Source organism: Pelophylax lessonae (genome assembly GCF_965119305.1).
Source record: "Pelophylax lessonae genome assembly, chromosome: 1".
NCBI classification, from domain to species: Eukaryota; Metazoa; Chordata; class Amphibia; order Anura; family Ranidae; genus Pelophylax; species Pelophylax lessonae.
In genome coordinates, this window is record NC_138768.1 from 547,597,655 (window position 1) to 547,619,569 (window position 21,915).

Here is a 21,915-nt window from a genome sequence, read left to right on the forward strand (position 1 = left end):
GGAGGAATCATCCTCAGCGCCCTGATGAAAATTCAGAATCTGAGGAGACAGATGAATCAGGGGAAGGTAGGGGGCGCTTTTTACTACCCAGCCGCCCAAAAGCCACCTCCATCTGGGACAAAGGACTCCAGGACTGCCGTCTGTGCATCAATGAATGGTTGGGAGCTGGAAGGCCCCGCAGGCTTTGAGAGGGGGTCAGGTGGGGAAATGTGCTCCAGGGACTCCTTGAGGAATAAGGGTACCCCACAAAGTGCCAAAAAAAAAAACACTGCTAAGGGAGACTTCCACCGTGCTGGTAACAGCACCCGGTCACCAGCCACAGAGCACCCTCCGATCCTGCAGCAGAGAGAGGGAGAGAACCCCACCAGACTCACCACCCCACCAGGCAGTCACCAGCAGCACCAGGATCAAAGCACTCCACGTGCGCCATCCAGGAAGGAGAAAGGCCCAAGAGTCAACACCAGGGGATAAGGAGGGGCTCCCACAGCTAAAATGGACACCCAGAAGGCTCAAACAGTAATGGTCGCCATTCAATAACAGACTAACACAAAATGGCCACCGCGGCTACACAAACATGGCCGCCAGCCTATACAGAAAATAGGCTGCAACAAAATGGCGGTTCCGGAGGCTCCCAGGAGGGATCCCTGGGCCCAGGCAAGACACAAGAGGGGGGCAGGAGCTCCCCCACCAGGTACAGCCCCCCCACACCACCCCAGTATAGGTAGAGTGGGGAGAGATGACCCACAGGACCATTAGACATAAGGGGGGGCTAACGGGAAGGAGGGGAACCCGGGGGTCCGACTATTCCAGGGAGGTGCCCACATCCACTCCAAAACCCTCCAGGGGGAGAGGGGGGATAGCTACTCACCATACCAGGAACCAGACGGGCACCGCTCTAAACAGAACCTCTCTGCCATTGAAATGGGGGGCTGTCACCCAGGAGAAACACTGCAACGCAGGCCTAGACCCGGTCGTATGCGACCTCGCAAGACGTTTACCTCACAGGCCAGCCCCTGTATAGCGGGGCTATGTCGTGGTCGACGTAGCATGGAGCTGAGGCCTGCGTGCGCTTGCTGGCCAGACTTGGGTGACCACTGGATCTAGATTATCCAGCCCATCGCCCTGTCCGGCAATTGACTGTAGATCTCACAGGAAAAAAAACAGGAGAAAAAAAAAATCTATCTGAAAGAAAAATTGCCAGGACTGGAGATCCCAGCAAGGAACTAGGTACCTATGGCAGAGAGGGGGAGTATACCTCCTGGGACTGCCCATAGGCGTAGTCAAGTTTTTTTTCTGCCTAGTGTCCTACTCTTGTAGGGGGCAGTATAATCCAATGGTCAAGATGACCAGGAGCTGTGCCCGTCAATGAACGAAAGAGTAAAAGGTTTTAAGTCTCTCAAAGCTGAAAAGGTGTCAGTTTCCTAAGGAGACTAGCAAAAAACTGAAGCTTGCTGGGAGTAGGAAAGGTATTGCAGGGCTATCCTAACAGCTTTACTTTGCCAGTGTCCAATCTCCTGAAGGGAGCAGTATAGCCCTCTTTTCCCGAATACCATGCGGTGTCCAATAATGCAAGATTCATACATTCTTGACATATTCAGGTGTGTGAATGCAATAAATCCTATGAACTCCCTCTTGTTTTTTATCTTTTAATTTCTGTAACAAACCTTTAAGCTCAAAAATGTTAAAAAATCTTGGATGTATGGTCAACTCCAAAGAGCAGTTATTTTACATGCACTCTTACCTGTATTTCATCTCTCATGAAGCGATGGTGCACTTCCCTTCTTGCCTTGATCCCAATTCCAGCATGGTAAGTGCCACATGAAATGCCCAGCTTATACAATTCTGAGGTTACCTGTTCAGATGTCTTTCTGGTGGGACAATAAACAATTGTGGCTCCTTCAAATTCCCATCCAGACCTGCAAGAGGTAGTCCCAGCTTAGTATCTCTTTTTAACTTAATGATTAGTATATACTTTATACCAAAGTGAGCAATGCTCAGATCTGCTGCTCTGGTTGGAAACACTATAGAAACAGGAATGTCTGCTTTTAATAAATCTTGCATTAGATCAGAGAATAGTTTCTTTACTTGGGAACTTTCAGTCTATCCTTCTCTGTCACATTTAACTAGAAAAGCGTCATTCAATAAAAGATGCAATGAAGAAAAAAGTTTTAGTGGAGCTAAGTGAGTGTTAGCTTTCCTTACCAAGAACTGCATTACAAAATGAACTTCAAAAAGAACCTGTCAGGAATAGACATTTGTAAGACTCTGAACTATAATCTGTTATAACAGTGCAGCCACTTTACCTTTAACCACTTTTCTACAGGGGTAAGTTTTAAAAGATTCACAAACATGTTAAAATCTGCATTTGTTCCTGTAGAATAGAATGGCAGCAGTTTAATTTAAATTTATTTTAGTGCACACAGACACAATACCCAACTTTTGGTAAAATATGAAAAGATGAGGCTGAATTGAGTAAATAAATGCCAAACACGTAAAGACTTTAAATTGCAGAAAATGATGGTACCCAAAATTGTCTATAGGTTACACTTTAAAAGCTTTTAGAGGTTAGCTTAAGAGTTCAATATAAATTATGACCCTAGCATTACTGCTCTCATGCCAATGTTCATAGAGATACCTCAAAAGTGTATTACCGCACACCTACACAATGTGCCACAGGAAATGCTTGAACTTCAATCTCTCATTACCAGACATCTATATTACCTGATACAGCAGATGTTCAACTCTGAAGCTCTCATCATAGCATTCTACACAATCTGCTACAGGTGATGCGCAAATCTGAAGCTCTCATCACCACATCTACACTATCTGCTAGGAGTGATGCTCAAATTCAAATTTCTAATCACAAGACCTTTAGGCTACGTGCCCTAGGTAATGCTGAAATATAAAGCTGCCCCATAGATGGATTGAAATTTAGCTGATTAAGCAAGGGCCGGGTGAATTTCAATCCATCTCTCTCTCTGTTCCAACTTTGTTGATCAACTTCTGTCAAATGTGGCCTATTTGAAAATTTTTCTCATTTATCTGGCAGCAGTCACTGTCACAAAAGAAATGACACCGGAAAGGGGATTCCTCTATCCATCTTGCATGTGTTGGTGGGGAAAACAGTTTTTTTTTTTTTTTCAATCAGCCAGATGTTATCTGTGGCCAGCCTAAAAGCTCTCATTTACACACCTCTATACTACCTGCCACATGCAATGCTCAAATGTAAAGTTCTTATTACCACACCCCTACATATCTTTGAAGGGCAATGCTCAAGAATCTGAATCTCTCATTACTCCACACTATCAACCAAAGGCATCGTTCAAATCAGCTAACGTGTCTTCATCAGGCTTTGTAGTTCTGGTATCCTGGTCCTTTAGGCTCCTCTCACACAAAGCAACTCTGCTTTACTTAGGAGGGGATCAGTAAACAGATCTCCTGCTGAATCGGAAACTGAACAAGACGTATATCAGTGTTCTGACAACCGTTCCTGACCAGTCTGTGTCTGCATTTACACAGTGGACATGGGCAGACCCATGATGGCATTACGGACGGTCGGATGTAAATGGATTTGTTCAGGACCTGAACAGACACGGAGGTAGGTGATGTAAAAGGACATATAAATATCTGCTTACACTGGCCTGTCCATAGAGTTGCATGGAGCCTCTGATCAGATCTGCCTGAGAAACAGACAGACCTGATTGGAATGCCCATAAGAAATCCTAATGGTTACAAATGTATTTTTCATATTCATATGGTTTGCAAACTCTGGCAATGTAAAAATAGAAATTTAGTAAAATTGCATGGACCTGCAATAAGTCAGAGTGTATAAATGATGCCAATTATCACCACATGAATTTTCAGTCCTTAGACTCACACTCCTAATGATGTTTGGTAAAATGATCCTTTTACTTTACCTGAAGGAGGCCCTCAGAGAAATTATTTACATTAAACTTGTATTTGGCCTTCAAGCCCTTCCCATCTGTGACAACATCTGTGCATTTTTACTACCCTGAAATCTGACAAAAGACTCCTAACAAAAACAGCCCGTCTCTCCGTGTCTCAGCTGCAACTTAGACAGCAACCTCCTCAGAATCCATTTAGATATTTTTCTATGGCTGTACACACTAACCAGCAAGAATCCCTCTGTAATTAGAACTCCAACAACACAGATTTTCAACAAAGCATGCCATTACTATTCCTAAAATGCAACCTTAACACAATTTTATAATTCCCGTACTACTGATCATAATAGACTGGTTCTTCTACAAACTATTTGTATCATTAAGTTTATTCTCTAATATTGGATTATCTTTTTAAAATATTATAACAAGAAGAATAAAGAAAAAAGAATAAAAAAAAATGTATTTATGAAATGCTAGGCCCTATTTTTCCTCTGTGTGCATGCTGTATATATTTTTCCTCACATGTGAATGGGGGATATGCTTAGTGTGTATTGTGTACAGTATATGTGGCATATTCTTTGTTTGAAGCATGGGTGTGTTCAGTAGGTTTATATACATTACATTTAAAAGGCAACTTTTGTACAGTTTTGATACACATGCATATACGCAAAAAGCAAATCTAAAAAGTTTGACCAGGTTATTTTAAAGTGTAAACATTTTATAATGTAATTAATTCTTTGCATTAAGGTAAAAAACACTCCACTGCCTGCAGCCAGGGCCGCGGTTAGAGATCATGGGGCCCTGTAAAGCCTACATGACAGGGCCCCCTTTGACCCACCCATGACCCTACCCCTGGCCTCTCCCTAAACTCGGCGTCGAACATGTAATAGCATGGGCCATGATAGGTCCTCTTTATGGAGAGATCTGAGCCTCATCTCTACTCTAGCCTCCAAAGCATCTGGTCAAACTGAGGTCAGTTTAATCAGATGCTTGCTCAAGCCGGTAGTGGCTGGTTAATATGAGACTGAAACCTGAAACTGGAAATTAATAAATCCTCATCGCTTCCAGTTTCTGATGCCAAACAGTAGTAGGAACATCACTCATTGAAGGAAATAGGATGCTGCCAGTCGCATCTTTACTGGAATCCCGATTGCACGTGAAAGCCCAGTAAAGGAGGCTGCAGCGGCAGGAGGGGGTAGGATCCCCTTTTGCTGTCTGTAAAAGTAATCCAGGGGCCTCTTGGGGGAAGGGATGTTAGAGGACATTGCTATGCTGACACGGTCCACTGCCCTGCCGACACCATCCACACACTGTCCACTGCCCTACTGACTGACACATTCCACCCTTAAGGTAGGCCATTTTTATATATTTTTACGCTGATATTTGTTTCATTATATTTTATTAAGCTTTCCTTACTATTTAGTTAGGCCCTGCTAATTAAATTATTATTATTTTTTTAAAAGGGCGCCAAACCCAGGTGATCTTTGATCTCTTTCACACTTTTCTGGTAGATCACCACCTCTCAAAGGTTGCCTACCCCTGATATAGAGAGGATAGGGTAAGATGAGGGGAGGAGGAAGGCATGATGCATGTTTGCCATGATTGGTGACACAATCGAAACACTTTTCATAAAAACAACAAGGCCTATATAAATGCTTTACAACTTACATCATCACCCTTACCTTGGCTTCTTAGTAAGAAACTTTTGAAGATCCTGAATGATATTTGTAGTCTTCCTTCCTACTTCTAGAAAAAGGTTTGGACGATCAAAACTAGTGCATGTGACTTGTGGATTGCGTAACTTTAGGGACTTCATAATATCCTCACGAATTGAGGGACTGGCTGTTGCTGTCAAAGCCACAATAGGTACCTGGATTGATTCAGAACAGAAAATAGAAACAGACTTGATAAATGACTTTAATATGTTTAAGTCATTTTCCAATATGGTTTATATTGTAATTCAAAGAAGCCAACAAAGCTTGCTCAAAATGTACAAATCCTCCTAAAGACAGCATTGATATGGGAAAAATAGGAAAGGGAAAAATAATGTATACTAGAACATGACAGAGCTAAACTGTCATGTCATGGATGGCATACTGCACATGTTCCATAGTGGAATGCATTAAGTGCACTGTATAGAGATCTTACCTACTAGCAAAATCAACCAAATAATATTGTGCTGAAATCAGCAAGTCTACACGAAGCAGTATAAGCAGGATTAGCACTGCTTAATTGCAATGTGAAATTGGGAGACTACATTGAGGAGACTTGTTAATTTGGTAAAATGTATTACAAGGTCTTGTAATTTCAGCATTTAGGCTGACTCAGTCACTAGAGAAGTATGAGACTACCATTACGGGCATCCTTAAAATGCTAGATACATGCCTATGGCTTTAGTATGTTTCAGTCACATACCAAACAAGTATGCTGGAAGTGAGTAAGAAAATGTACTTACGATAAAATCCACTTCTTTGAGTTAATTTACGGACACAGCGCTCCATATTCAGATTCATAGGTTATATCGTCCCCTACAGGAGTAGACACTAGGCAAAAAAAAGACTCGTCTATGCCTATGGGCAGTCTTAGCTGGTATACATCCCCCTCTCTAATATAGGCCTTCAGTTTAGTAACAAGCAGTATCAGAAGTATCAAAACTCTATAGAGGGGTGGGTGCTGTGTCTGTCACTGAACTAAAATGGATTTTACGGTAAGTACAAAAATCCTTTTTCGCTTTCGTTCATTAATGGACAGCACTTTGTATTCAGAACCATAGGGACATCCACAAGCAGTGCCAAAACATGGGGAGTGGGACGAAAAAATCCCAAGGTTAACACAAGAAGCCAACCAGGTAACAGAAGCTCAACAAAACACAACTGGAGCCCAACCTGAACAATAAACCCCCAAAGAGGGTACAGACCCTCTAAACAGCAGCCTGCAAGCATTGTGGCCAAAAGAAGCATACGCAGATGCCAAAACATCCACTTTGTAGAATTTTGTGAAAGTGTGCACCGACGATGCCTGATGACTGGAGGCCCAAGAAGCACTAAGCGCCCGAGTAGAGTGCACTGTTACAGGAAAAGTAGGAACCTGACTCTTGATAGAATAGGCCTGAATCATCATCTGTCTTATCCACCTGGAAATGGTCGCAGAAGAAGCAGACAGTGCTTTTCTTGGCCCCGTCCGTTATCACAAACAGTAAATTGGACCTCTGAAAAGACTCTGTGGCTGCCAGATACACTCAAATCGCCCGAACCACATTCAGGGCATGCAATTCAAATCCCTTTGGACGAGCGTACCCGAGAGACACAAGGAAGGAAAAAAACAGGTCTTCATTAAATTAGAAGTCAGAGACAACCTTAGGTAGGAACGTGTGGACGTAGAACCCCCTTATCTTTCTGGACCACCAAGTAGGGGGTACGACAAGATAACGCCGCCAGTTCCAAAACCCTGCAAACAGAGATAATAGACACCAAAAACGCCACCTTCTGTGACAGCATAAGCAGAGGAATCCCCCGAATATTTTCAAAGGGAGATTTCTGGAGAACTGAAAGCATCAAGTTCAAATCCCACGACGGCAGAGGAGACCGCACATGCAGAGCCAGGTGTCGAACCCCCTAAATGAAAGTAGGCACCAAGGAATGCGTGGCCAAGGGTCCCTGAAACAAGTCCGCCAAGGCCGACACGTGGGCGTTGATACTCATGTAAAATGGTAAATCTTTCTAGAGGTAGACTTCCTAGCCTTCAGCAGTGTCAGAATCATGACCCAAGCAAACCTCTATTCTTCAGCATCTGGTTTTCAACAGCCAGACCGTCAAAGCCAGCAATTGTAAAGCGGGATGGAAGATTGGCCCTTGGGACAGCAGGTCCTCCCTGACAGGCAGACTCCAAGAGACGCTGGCGACCAATCTCACTAGGTCAACATGCCAAGTCGAGGCCAGTCTGGGTCCACCAGAATCCTTTCGGCCTCGATCATGCGCAGCAGTCACAGAAGGAAGGGAAAGCATAAATCAGACAATACTGGCCCCATGGGGCCACCAGAACATCTGTGGCATCCGCTAGAGCAGGGATCTTCAAACTACGGCCCTCCTGCTGTTGCAGAACTACACGTCCCATGAGGCATTGTAAAACTGACATTCACAGACATGTCTAGGCATGATGGGAATTGTAGTCCCTAAACAACTGGAGGGCCATAGTTTGGAGACCCCTGCTCTAGAGGATCCCGTGACCTTGCCAAAAACCTGGGAACCTTTCTGTTGAGCAGAGACGCCAAAAGGTCCACCTCAGGGGTGCCCCACAGCAGACATATTAGATGAAACACATCGGCTGAAGGGACACTCCCATTGGTCCAACAACTGTCGACAGATAGTTCATCTGCCAATTTTCTACACCTGAAATGTGTAAAAAGCGTTCTGCCCACCGGAGAATGCCGGGTACCTCCAGAACCGCCAACACACTTTTTGTTCCGCCCTGGTGATTGACATAAACCACCGCCGTGGCATTATCCGACTGGATCTGTACTGGGAGTCTCCGGAGCCGATGCATCCAGTGATCCAGACACAGCCTGATCGCCCGAAGTTCCAAGACATTGGTCCATAGTCTTAAAGGGGTTGTAGAGTCAGAAGGTTTTTGATCTTAATGCATATTATGCATTAAGATAAAAAGCCTTCTGTGTGCAGCAGCCTCCCCTCAGCCCCCCTAATACTTACCTAAGGTCCCCCTCTGTCCAGTGATGTCAACGAATGTCTCAGCCGTCCGAGATTCTCCTTCCTGACTGGCTGAGACACAGCAGCGGCACCATTGGCTGCCACTGCTGTCAAAGTCAGCTAGCCAATTTAGGAGAGAGAGGGGAGACAGAGCCAGGTCAGGGCTCTATGTCTAAATGGACATGGGGAGCTGTGACTTGGCTTGGGTGCCCACACAGCAAGCGGTTTGCTGTCGGGGAACTCAACATGAGGGAGGGGCCAGGAGCACATAAGAGGGACCCGAGAAGAGGAGGATCTGAGCCACTCTGTGCAAAACCAACTGCACAGAGCAGGTAAGTATAACATGTTTATTATTTAAAAAAAAAAAAACAAAAAAAAACAGATTTTACAATCACTTTAAGGTTGGTCTAAAAAGAAAAAAATATTTAAGTATGTGTTCATGTTTTAACCACCTCGGCTCCAGAAGGTTTTACCCCCCTTCATGATCAGGCCATTTTTTGCTATTTAGCACTGCGCTACTTTAATTGGCAATTGCGTGGTCATGCAACGCTGTAACCAAACAGAAGTTGTATCATTTTTTAAACACACAAATAGAGCTTTCTTTTGGGGGTATTTGATCACCACTAATTATTTTTGATTTTTATTGTATAAAACATAAAAAAAACGAAAATTTAGAAAAAAATAAATATTTTTTACTTTCTGCTATAAAATATATCCAATTAAAAAAATAAAACATTTCTTCAAAAATTTTGGCCAAAACGTATTTTGCTACATGTTTTTGGTAAAATAAATCCCATTAAGTGTATATTGATTGGTTTGTGTGAAAGTTATATTGTCTGCAAACTATGGTATACAGTGCATCCGGAAACCACATTCACAGCAATTCACTTTTTCCACATTTTGTGTTACAGCCATATTCCAAAATGGATTAAATTAATTATTTTCCCCAAAATTCTGCAAACAACACCCCATAATGACAATGTGAAAGAAATTTGTTTGAAATCTTTGCAAATTTATTAAAAATAAAAAATGAACAAAAATCACATGTACATAAGTATTCACAGCCTTTGCCATGACACTAAAAATCAAGCTCAGGTGCATCCCGTTTCCACTGATCATCCTTGAGATGTTTTTACAACTTGATTAGAGTCCACCTGTGGTAAATTCAGTTGATTGGACATGACCTGGAAAGGCACACACCTGTCTATATAAGGTCCCACCAGTTAACAGTGCATGTCAGAGCATCAACCAAGCCATGAAGTCCAAGGAATTGTCTGTAGACCTCCAAGACAGGATTGTATTGAGGCACAGATCCGGGGAAAGGTACAGAAACATTTCTGCAGCATTGAAGGTCCCAATGAGCACAGTGGCCTCCATCATCCGTAAACGGAAGAAGTTTGGAACAACCAGGACTCTTCCTAGAGAGGGCCGCCCGGCCAAACTGAGCGATCGGGGGAGAAGGGCCTCGGTCAGGGAGGTGATCAAGAACCCGATGGTCACCCTGACAGAGCTCCAACATTTCTCTGTGAAGAGAGGAGAGCCTTCCAGAAGAATAACCATCTCTGCAGCACTCCACCAATCAGGCCTGTATGGTAGATTGGCCAGACAGAAGCCACTCCTCAATAAAAGGCACTTGACAGCCAGCCTGGAGTTTGCCAAAAGGACTCAGACCATGAGAAACAAAATTCTCTGGTCTAATGAAACAAAGATTGAACGCTTTTGTCCTGAATGGCAAGTGTCATGTCTGGAGGAAACCAGGCACCACAATACCATCCCTACAGTCAAGCATGGTGGTGGCAGCATCATGCTGTGGGGATGCTTTTCAGCGGCAGGAACTGGGAGACTAGTCAGGATCGAAGGAAAGATGAATGTAGCAATGTACAGAGGACATCCTTAATGAAAACCTGCTCCAGAGCGCTATGGACCTCGGGCGACTGGGGCGAAGGTTCATCTTCCAACAGGACAATGACCATAAGCACACAGCCAAGATAACAAAGTGGCTACGGGACAACTCTGTGAATGTCCTTGAGTGGCCCAGCCAAAGCCCAGACTTGAACCTGATTGAACATCTCTGGAGAGATCTGAAAATGGCTGTGCACCGACACTTCCCACCCAACCTGATGGAGCTCGAGAGGTCCTGCAAAGAAGAAGAAGGAAAACTGCCCAAAAATAGGTGTGCCAAGCTTGTAGCATTATACTCAAAAAGACTTGAGGCTGTAATTGGTGCCAAAAGGTGCTTCAACAAGGTATTGAGCAAAGGCTGTGAATACTTAAGTACACGTGATTTTATTTTCATTTTTTTATTTTTAATAAATTGGCAAAGATTTTAAACAATCTTCTTTCATGTTGTCAATATGGGATATGGTTTGTAGAATTTTGAAGAAAATAATGAATTTAATCCATTTCAGAATAAGCCTGTAACATAACAAAATGTGGAAAAAGTTAAGCGCTGTGAATACTTTCTGGATGCGCTGTATTATATAACGGAATTTTTATTATTTTTTTATACTACTAATGGAGGTGATCAGCGACTTCTAATAGGAACTGCGATAGCGTGGTGGGAAATCTGAAATTAACTGACATTTGATGGGAACTGAGTAACTGCCACAATCAGCAGTGACACTAATACAGTAATCAGTGATATTACTATACACGGTCACTGTACTAATGACACATGCTGGGAAGGGGTTAAATGCGAGCCCAACAAGTGTTAATTTGTTCAACGTGTGGTGCTTTTTACTAAATTTCTTTCTTTCTTATGCCCCGTACACACGTGCAGATTGTCGGCCGAGAACGATCGGCCGATTTTCGGCTTGTTAGTATGATGCTTCCGACAGCCGACAGCGCACTTTCGGCCGAAAAGAATCTGTCGTGCAAGCATTAAAATTTTTGTATGCCGACACCAGAGCGGCCGATTGTTCGCCAGTCAATACAGAATTCGGCCGACAGACAGCAGATTTGCAAGACTGGGCATGCTCAGAAAAGAAAAAACACAGGGAAAGTTAACCATCACATGACATCACTTCTGCAGTCGGCGGACAAAATTCTTGTGCAGTCTTTTGCACCTTTCAACAGACACGCCCGGGGACAAAAGTCGGCCGATCGTTCGGCCGACGATCTGCACGTGTACACGGGGCATTAGGGCTCTTTCACACATATAGTCCGTCAAACGGACTCCGCTTTTCTCAGCGGGGGATCGGCGGATCAGGCAGTCTGTCACAGCCCCATACATCTCTATGGGGGAATCGGATGGGAACGGACCGTCGGTCCGTTCTCATCCGATCCGATCCGCTGGACGGATGGAAAATAAGGTTTCCATCCGTCTAGATTTGACGGATCGGAGGTCAGCGGACATGTCTCCGCTGACATCCGATGCCCCATAGGGATGCATGGGGGGACCGTTCAGATCCGCAAAAAAACCGAACAGGCAGATCTGAACGGTCTGCCTGTGTGAAAGGGGCCATATCCATGGGATGTGATTGGACACAGCTGATCAGCAGGCCCTGGCCATAAATCATTGGCTGGGATATGCTGACAGACTCCCCCTGTGTACAATTACAATGGGTGCCGGCAGGGGGGGGGGGGAAATCACGCATATGAGCACCCTAAACCCGGAAACAGGCAGCAATGTACCAGTACGTCGCTTTGCCTGTACAGGCCGCCCGCCCACAGTAAATTGCAGGAGGGTGGTCCTGAATAGTTAAAAATGTACCTTCTAGTGCTTCAGCCTCTTCCAAATTTCTTTGTTTTGCTGCGTGGTCTGACTTCCTGTAAGAGGGTCCATGGTCCCACTGTATGTATGAGAGTAGCCGCCCTCTCTTGCTTTCTCCCGAGATGGACTAGGGAACATAATCCATAGATATTAATCCATCTTGGAAGTGATCAAGAGAGGGTGGCTACAATCCTCCTTAAACAGAGTTTAGGGTCACTTTAACTGAATTTAATAAAGCAGTTACATACAGTATCTTAAGCATTACACTGTAACCATTTTAGTGAGAGATCAGCACCTGGTATATAAAACTAAAGTGTACAATAGTGATAATATGGCTTTGCTGTTAAATGCTTTTCTCACCTTTACAAGCCTTTTATTACTAGAAGTACATAACGTTACCTATATTAGCGATTATCAGACAGTGGTATATGCAGTTGTTACTTGTATTAAATAAAGCAATTTAAAGCCAGTTTAGCTAATGGTTAGTAAATAAAACCAAATATGTGTATTAACTTTTCATTTAGGCCTGGTGCACACTAGTGCAATTTCAGTGCAATTGGAAGAGTTTCCTGTACTACTTTAGTGGTGCCTAAGCCATAATAAATCCAGGTCTCAAACACTGCAGGGCCAGAGAGCTTTAGGAGGGAGGGAGAGATTTAAAACAAAATGTGTACTTATTTAAGTTCATTGCTGTGTGTTGCCAGTATTAATAATCTACTGGAGACAATGGAAACCTCTCCTTTCAGATGAAGTTTGTGGAATTCTTACCGATGGAAGCATTTTCTTGAGCGAGCCCAAATCCCGGTAGGCACTTCTGAAGTCATGACCCCATTCTGAAATGCAGTGTGCTTCATCAATTGCTATAAGAGTTATACCTACAAAATACAGAGCAAACAATTATCTCAGAAATCAGGAAGGAGGGAGGAAATAAGAACAACACAGACTGAAAACAATAATATATAATGATTCAATGAATAATGATTGTAGTTAATAAAGTGAAAAAAACTGAAGGGATCACACTCTTGTGATCAAAGCACAAGACAGTTCTCATCATGTTCTAATCGTATAGAAGACCCTGCAGTTGCTCAGCCCTGTTCTTTCCTAATAGGTTTCATTATTTCCTCCCCCACCTTTAGCCATGTCCTCCCACTTGATACAAAATTGTCATATCTAGTTCACATATCAGGAGAAAAGGTGGTTATTTTAAATCCTGAAATCCTGCCAATGATCAGCTACTTCTATCACTCTCTCTCTCTACAATCCTCTCCATGACCTTTTCTTCTCTACATTATCTTCCAGTGGATGACAATCATCTCCTTCCACCTTAGCAATACTTATGCCTCGTTTCCCCTGAGCAGTACGGTTCGGTTCGGTATGGTATGCAATTTTTGCCATAGTCAAAAGTTGTGAATGGTACCCTAATTCCGAACCGTACCGAACCATTATTTGGGACCCTTTTGTTGGGTTACAAAGCACATTAGAACCGTATCAACAGGATGACTACACTGGGTGCACAGGGTGAATACACTGTTGAGGTACTCTTGAGCTGAGGTACAGTTGGCGGTGGAAACGCAAGCCTGATCAAGGTGTACTGTTCCGAACCGTACTGAACTGTACCAAATCGAACCATACCGCTCATTGGAAATGAGGCATTAGTCATGTGTTTATAATAAAAAAAAATTTAAAAAAATTTCAAAGCTTTTCGTCCTGTGAAAATTCATTAACAATGTACATTCTTTCTGTGTAAATGGAGGAAAATTGATTACTAGCCTATTTTCTCTCCAGGTCAAATGTGAATCAACAAATCTCCTTAAATACCCACTAGATGGAGCAGTGGATTATAGTTAATACATTTCTTTTTCCTATAACAATCATCTCCATCTAGTGGCCATAATGTGATACGTTCCCGATTGACTCTATTCTGTATGAATGATTAACATTTTACATCTGAACTTTTTATAAAAACACCTCTTAAGGCGTATTTCTACTAGGGATGCACCGAAATGAAATTCTTGGCCGAAGCCGAAGCCGAATAATAATAAAATGTTTGGCCGAAGGCCGAATACCGAACGCGGTGTTTTGCAATTTTTCCATTTATTTTGCCAATTTTTTGTCCTCTCTCTTGTCCTCTCGTGTCTCTCTCTCTCTTGTCCTCTCACTCTCTCTCTCTTGTCCTCTCATGTCTCTCTCTCTCTCTCTCTCTCTTGTCCTCTCTCTCTCTTGTCCTCTCATGTCTCTCTCTCTCCCTAAATGTTACTGTAGGGAATGGGATTCAGTGCACACTGCAGCCTTGTACCATAGGGTTAATGTTAGTGACACTGTAGGGATTGGGAAGGATGCTGGGAATGGAAATCAGGAAGCATGCAGGCAGCCTTGTAAATTTTAATTGCAGATACAGGGCACTGGGCAGGTCAGGGTTAATGTGGTAACATCAATTACTCAGTGACAGTCAGTCAGTGTCAGTGTGGACTCAATCAGATTATACAGTGACAGACAGTCTCTCATAGTGGTAGTAGTAGGAGGCTGGAGGTGGACTAGTAGGAGCCTGGAAAGGAGCACAGCCGCATACATACATTACTCACTCGTGCACTGCAGCCCGCCCCACACATTCAGTGAGTCTTACTCTCCTCCCTAGTTTTTCCAATGGCACATTCAGGAAGCCAATCACGCCGTGAGTAGCGGCACAGCGGAACCAATCAGGTGTGCAGGCACGCGTGATTGGTTCGCTGTGCAGCTAATCACGGCGTGATTGGCTTCCTGAATGTGCCATTGAGAAAACTAGGGAGGAGAGTAAGACTCACTGAATGTGTGGGGCGGGATGCCGTGCACGAGTGAGTAATGTATGTATGCTCACCGCTGAAGTGTCCCGGCTTCCCCTGCCTAACACGGAAGTCTGTGAGTCCTCCTGTCCTCCTCCGAGTCCCTTCCCCCTGTAAATATCGTGACCTCGGCGATATGAATATCGCCTACGGCCACAGAACGATAGTCAATATCATATCGACTATCGTTCAGCCCTATTATTCGGCACAAAATTATTCGGCCTTTCGACTTATTCGGCCGAACACCGAAAGTGCTATTTTTTCTATTTTCGGCCGAATAATGTTCGGCCGCCGATTATTCGGTGCATCCCTAATTTCTACTTTTGCAGCCAAACTGGGATAACATCTACTTTATAATTGTTACATGTTCTTACATATCAAGACTTTAAAAATGTCCAAAATTGCTGCCTGTACTTTACTTGCCCTTTCCTGGAAACTCAAAAACAGACAATTTCGACTGCTATGCAAAGGGGGCTGGGGAGTTACTGTTTACTATAATAAATCCTGTCTGTACTGTGCTGGCAGATCTAATTTTTAGTAGAAAACTAGATTTAAACACTGCCTCTCAAAAAAATTAGTTCAAGATCTAAACTCGGCTTCTGCATTATACGTAAATGAGAGGAAATGCAATGTGTCCCTCTTTGTTAGGGGGAACGGAATGAATTTCCGCTAATTTCAAATCCTATAGAGTAGGTCGCAGTCTGCCCAAGACTGTCTCCAAACAAACACCTAGAAAAAAAAACGGAATTTTTGTAAAATCTTACCGTAAAATTCCTTTCTCTTGAGTCCTCCGACAGTCGCCGCCCACTCATACAGTCTTCACTTATTGGGGTATTGACTTCATCTCCACAGGAGTTTCTAGGCATAAGACTTGTAAAAGAACAATAAATCTAGTCACACCCATGGGGGCTGTCCTAGTGCAATACCCCCCTGCAATAGCCATCCCAATTCAGTTTGGTCGCAAGCAGTGAAAGTGTATAACAAAAGACCCCAAAAAGAGGGGCGGGGGCGGCGAGTGTCGGAGGACTCAAAGAAAGAAATTTTACGGTAAGATTTTACAAAAAAATCGGATTTTTGTAAGATCTTACCGTAAAATCCTTTTCTCTTAGCTCATTGACAGACGTAGTCTTCTTGATTCACATCAATTGGGTTATGTTGTCTCCGCAGGAGTAGGACTAGGCAGAAAGAAAAAACGTTCTGGCTCCACCCTAGGGGCAGTCCCAGAGGGTATATCCTCCCTCTCTCTGCTACAAGGAATCAGTTCTGTTATAAAGCAGCAACAGAGAATTTAACCCAACCCAACTCAATGATAGAGGGGCGGGTACTACGTCTGTCAATGAGCTAAGAGAAAAGGATTTTACGGTAAGATCTTACAAAAATCCGATTTTCTCTGTCGCTCATTGACAGACGTAGTCTTCTTGATTCACATCAATTGGGACATCCAGAAGCAGTGCCACAAATGAGGGGTGGGATTGACAGAAATCAAAATCCAATCTAGAAGGCCTAACCGGTGCCAACTAGAAGTTTTAAAGGCTCATTATAAGCAAAGAATGAGACTCAAATAAAAATTCCAACAGAAAAAAACCCTCGAGGTAGACCACTGGTCTCCTCAAATGGCGGCCTGCAAAACCTTGCGGCCAAACGAGGCATCAGACGATGCCATTACATCAACTTTATAATGTTTTGTAAAGGTATGCACCGACGACCAGGTAGCCGCCTTGCACACCTGGACCACTGACGCTTGATGGCGAAAGGCCCATGACGCACTAAGTGCCCGAGTGGAGTGCGCCGTAACAGGGAACGGGGGCTCCCGACCCTTAATAGAATAAGCCTGTACCACCGTCTGTCTGATCCATTTGGAAATAGTCGCGGCAGATGCAGGCAACCCCTTTTTGGGTCCATCCGGGATCACAAAAAGAGAATCCGTCTTGCGAAACGAGTCTTGCTTGAAGATCTCACAGGAAAAAACACTGGAGAAAACTACCTAAAAAAATATTTTTTCTAAAAAAAAAAAATCTTGCCAGGACCAAAAGATCCCAGCAAGGAACTTAGGTCCTTACTCCTGACTAGACAGAAAAAAACTGATTCCTTGTAGCAGAGAGAGGGAGGATATACCCTCTGGGACTGCCCCTAGGTTGGAGCCAGAACGTTTTTTTCTTTCTGCCTAGTCCTACTCCTGCGGAGACAACATAACCCAATTGATGTGAATCAAGAAGACTACGTCTGTCAATGAGCGACAGAGAAATTCGGTTTTCTCTTGCGTCCTCCGACAGTCGCCGCCCACTCATACAGTCTTCACTTATGGGGACGTCCCAAAGCAGTGTAGACATGAGGGGTGGGCAACACAACCGCCAGAAAAGCAACACAGTGCCCCCATCAGAGAAAGGAACCTTACATGTACAAGAAGGTAACCTTCTGGGTAACAAAAAAGGGCTCAACATGAGCAACAACCCAGGAAAACAAATAACCAAGGGGAAAACAACCCCAACAGCTAGGGACCCGTACAAAAACCAGGGTTCCCTAAGGAACTGCCGCACAGAGAACTTTGCGGCCAAAGGATGCATCAGCTAATGCCAGAACATCAAGTTTGTAGAACTTTGAGAAAGTGTGCACCGACGACCAAGTCGCAGCCTTGCACACCTGGGCCACCGAAGCCTGATGCCGATAGGCCCAGGACGCACTCATCAACCTGGTAGAGTGTGCCTTGACAGGAAAGGGAGGAACCCGTTCCCGCAACAAGTAAGCCTGTACAATCGTCTGTCTGATCCATTTGGCAATGGTTGCTGCAGACGCAGCCATACCCTTCCGAGGTCCCTCAGGAAGGACAAAGAGAGAATCCGATTTCTGAAAGGATTCAGTCGACGACAGGTAAACCCTGATCGCCCGGACAACATCCAAGGAATGCAAGGCAACCTCTTTTGGATGCCTAGGATTCGCACAAAGCGAAGGCAAAACAATGTCCTCATTCAGGAGGAATTCCGTAACCACCTTAGGCAAAAGGGACGGATTAGGTCGCAAGACCACCTTTATCCCTATGAACCACCAGGTAAGGGGAGCGGCAAGACAACGCCGCCAACTCCGACACTCTGCCTGCAGAAGTGATCGCTACCAGGAAAGCAACCTTCTTAGATAGCATGGGCAACGAAAGTTCTCTGATGTTTTCAAAAGGGGAACGCTGCAACACGGACAGAACCAAGTTCAAATTCCATGGAGGTAAGGGCTCCCTTCTAGGCACAGCCTGATCGCTCTCAATTCCAAAATGTTTATCGGAAGGGAGGATTCCTCCTCCGACCAAGTGCCCTGGGCAGACGGGTTGCCCAGGACTCCACCCCAGCCCGACAGGCTGGTATCCGTGGTCACCACCGTCCACAGAATTGGCCGGAGGGACTTTCTGCCCGACACCGCTGGGGACTGGAGCTACCACAAGAGATCCATTCTGGATTGGCAACACAGAGACACTCTCAGGTCCAAGGACTGAGGCAGTCTGTCCCACCTTGCCAGAATCTCTGCTTAAAGAGAGCGCGTGAGAAATTGTGCAAATGTTATCGCCTCGAAGGCCGACACCATCAACCCCAGGGACTGCATACAGGTCCTGAGTGACGAGGATTCGTTGTAGCTGAGGGACCTGACCTCGTTCTGCAGGAGCCGGAGCTTGTCCTCTGGCAAGAACACCTTTGCTTGAGCAGACGAACCGAAGGCGACAAGGTCGACTTCTGAATGTTGATCGTCCACCGAACTCCTTAAGCGTCTGGACCGTAGTGGACAGATCGCGCAGCAGGCTCTGGCTGGCACTCGATCTTAACAGGAGATCGTCCAGATATCCCAAGACCGCAATGCCCTGTGCGCGCAATAGGCCCAGAACAGGCGCCAACACTTTGGTAAAGACCCTTGGAGCCGAAGCGAGACCGAAAGGCAACGCCACAAACTTGTAATGCTCCTCCGCGATAGCAAAATCGGAGATACCTCTGATGACCCTCGGAAATGGGGATGTGTAGATACGTATCCTTCAGGTCTATAGAGGCCAGGAACTCCCCCGGATTCAGGGAGGCCACCACCGAGCGGAGTGATTCCATTCGGAACTTTCAAACGCGCACAAAGCGGTTTAGCGCTTTTTAAATCCAGAATCGGACGCACTTTGCCCTCCTTTCTGGGCACAGTGAACAGATTTGATCACCCCCTGGGCGAGAAGATCCTGCACCGCTTGATGTAGGTCCTGTAACCGCCCTGGGGTCAAACGAAGATTTGAGGGAAAGAATCTGTTTGCCGGGCGTGAAAGAAATTCCATCTTGTACCCTGACCGAATTATGTCCTGAACCCACCTGTCCGTGATTTGGAGCAGCCAAGATTGGAGGAAACCGCGCAAACGTCCCCCCACCCCTGAAATGGGTGAGGGCGCCCCTTCAGGCAGAGGCGGACTGAGCCGTTGCACCGGCCTGGCCGGATTTTTGCTTGCCAAACCAGGGCTTCTTCTGGCCACCTTGGCCCTTAAAGGGTTTTCCCTTGTCCTGTGCCTTGAAGGCACGAAAGGACCCCTGAGCAGGTTTAAAGGAGGGGGCCCGCTTACCGCGGAAAAACTTACCCTTAGGGTTCTGGGGCTCTTACCCCCAGTGACTCCTTTTACCAATTCATCCAGGGATTCCCCAAAAAGGCGAGACCCTGCATAGGGGATATCAGCCACTGTCTTCCTTGATTTTTGGTCAGCCGACCAACCACTTCAACCAGATTAAGCGACAGTCACAGCGACACTGGACAGGCGTATCACCAAAGGGGCCTCATTTAGAGCCGCATCGCACAAATACATGACCCCACTGTAGATCTGATCCACCATCTCCACTGTAGCGGGAGGGGCAGAATCGGCCACGAGGGTGCTTTTGAGCACCTTGGTCCAATCCGCCACAGCCCGAGCCACCATCACAGAGGCAAAAATAGGCTTGAGCATGGAACCCGCCACCATGTAGGCGTGTCGGCCAAGAGATTCCAGCCTCCTATCAGTAGGGTCCCTAAACAACGGAGAGTCCTCGGCAGGGAGCAGAGTAGATTTATTCAATCTAGCCACCGTGTGATCCACTTGAGGAGGCACACACCAGCGCACCATATTAGTGGCCGCAAAAGGGTAGAGAAGTTGAAACTACTTAGGCACCACGAAGGTGTGTTTTAAATTACGCCATAGCTCATTCACCTTATGGTGAAACTCTGCGGGCAAAGAAAAACCTGCTCCGTCTTGCGGGTTCTATGTGTGCCAAAAGAGGACACAACAACCGGAGGAGTGGGCTTATCCTCCAAATGTAGTGTTTCCCTTTACCGCTAGGATCAACTCCTCCATAGCTGCGCGTTCCTCGGGTGACCCGGGGGGAGTCATCCACCCCTGCGACCTCCGCCTCCCCCTCAGACTCTTGCGGGTCCTGAGAAGAGCGAGACCCCGGAAGGGCCACGCTACCTACAGCAACCATATCATCAGAATCAGAAGAAAAGGAAATTCTAGGCCTTTTTCTAGCAGCACGTTCAGACATCAGCACATCCATTTTTGACACCAAAGTTGCCACTACAACAGCCAAATTAGTGACGGTAGAGGATTCAGAGGACCCTGAATCCCCCACCAAAGCTGGAGGAAACTTGCTGTCCTGGGATTCCATATCAGAAATAGTTTTTTTTTTTTGGAACTGGCCCTTTAAGAGCGCTGTGGACCCCACAGCATACCACTATCGAGACTGTGACACACAGACCCCCCACAAGGACAAACTGACAAGGAAGAGTGCACAAAGCAGGATAAGAAAAGAACAGCAGGACAGACACCCCACAGTGTGTTACCAGCTTCTTCGTTCGGCTCTGTGAGAAAGGAGGAAGTGATGTCACCGCTGGAGGCTGAACTAGGCTGCAGGCCAAGGGAAAATGGATGCCTATGTAAACTAATGGGAGGCTTCGGCAAGATGGCCGCCGACATGTGCTCGGAACAATTGTGTTGCACACACAAGATGGCGCCGTAAGGTGCGAAAACACACTACATAGCATGCTGTATGAGCGCCCACAGCGAAGCCAGACATGCTGCCCACACTTAAAATGGCGGACCAGCGGTCTTTTAACCCGCAGCGGTCGCCGCATGTGTCTGCATCCCCAAGCACCCTAAAGTGACATTAGGAGAGGGACCCCCAAAACCCCCACACAGCGCTGCTGTGAGAGAATAAAAACCCCCGCAGGGACCTGGATCAGGGGGCCCAAAACGCACAGACACAGGGGACACCACAGACACACAGGACTGCCTTCCCCAGACAGAGGCCCCACATAGAATGTACTTACCTGTACCCGATGGCGTGGGGTGCCTCATATCAAGCGGGAAACCGCCCACCTTCAGATGGCAGGGGAGTGCCGCCAGCCAAAAACGCAGGACACTATCAGTGCACGGACGAACCTATGCTGTGTCCAGTGAGGTAGCCACCTCACATGGCTGCATCCCGGATGGACAGGGATGGGTCGTTTGTGAGGCCAGGGCGAACACATAGCCTGCGAAACGCTCGATGGCGGGCTGGGATTCCATCTGACCCTCTGTCCTGGAGAACCAGGACGGTCAGTCCGATTCCCAGCTCCGCAGACGTCGTCTTCATCCGAAGATCCACTAACTAGTGCTGATAAAATAAACAGCTAGCAATGTAAAGCAAAAATGACATCTTTTGAAAATAAATCATTAGAGAAAAAGAGAAAAGGCTGAGACTGTAGCCTCAGCACAGGGAAGCCTATCCACTCCTGAAGCTAGGCAGAAGACAAACTGAATTGGGATGGCT

The 21,915-nt window shown here is 45.6% G+C and overlaps 1 protein-coding gene across 1 annotated transcript in view; it reads right to left on the reverse strand.

Moving 5' to 3' along the window:
- The window catches only part of WRN (WRN RecQ like helicase), a 248,339-nt gene that overhangs the window by 112,381 nt on the left and 114,043 nt on the right, over nt 1-21,915 (reverse strand). Inside the window, exons 16-18 of the mRNA XM_082247844.1 lie at nt 13,089-13,195; nt 5,588-5,775; nt 1,742-1,916 (exon numbers count right to left, since the gene is read on the reverse strand). Of these exons, the coding sequence (XP_082103970.1) occupies nt 1,742-1,916; nt 5,588-5,775; nt 13,089-13,195 (470 nt within the window). The remainder of the gene's footprint in view (nt 1-1,741; nt 1,917-5,587; nt 5,776-13,088; nt 13,196-21,915) is intronic.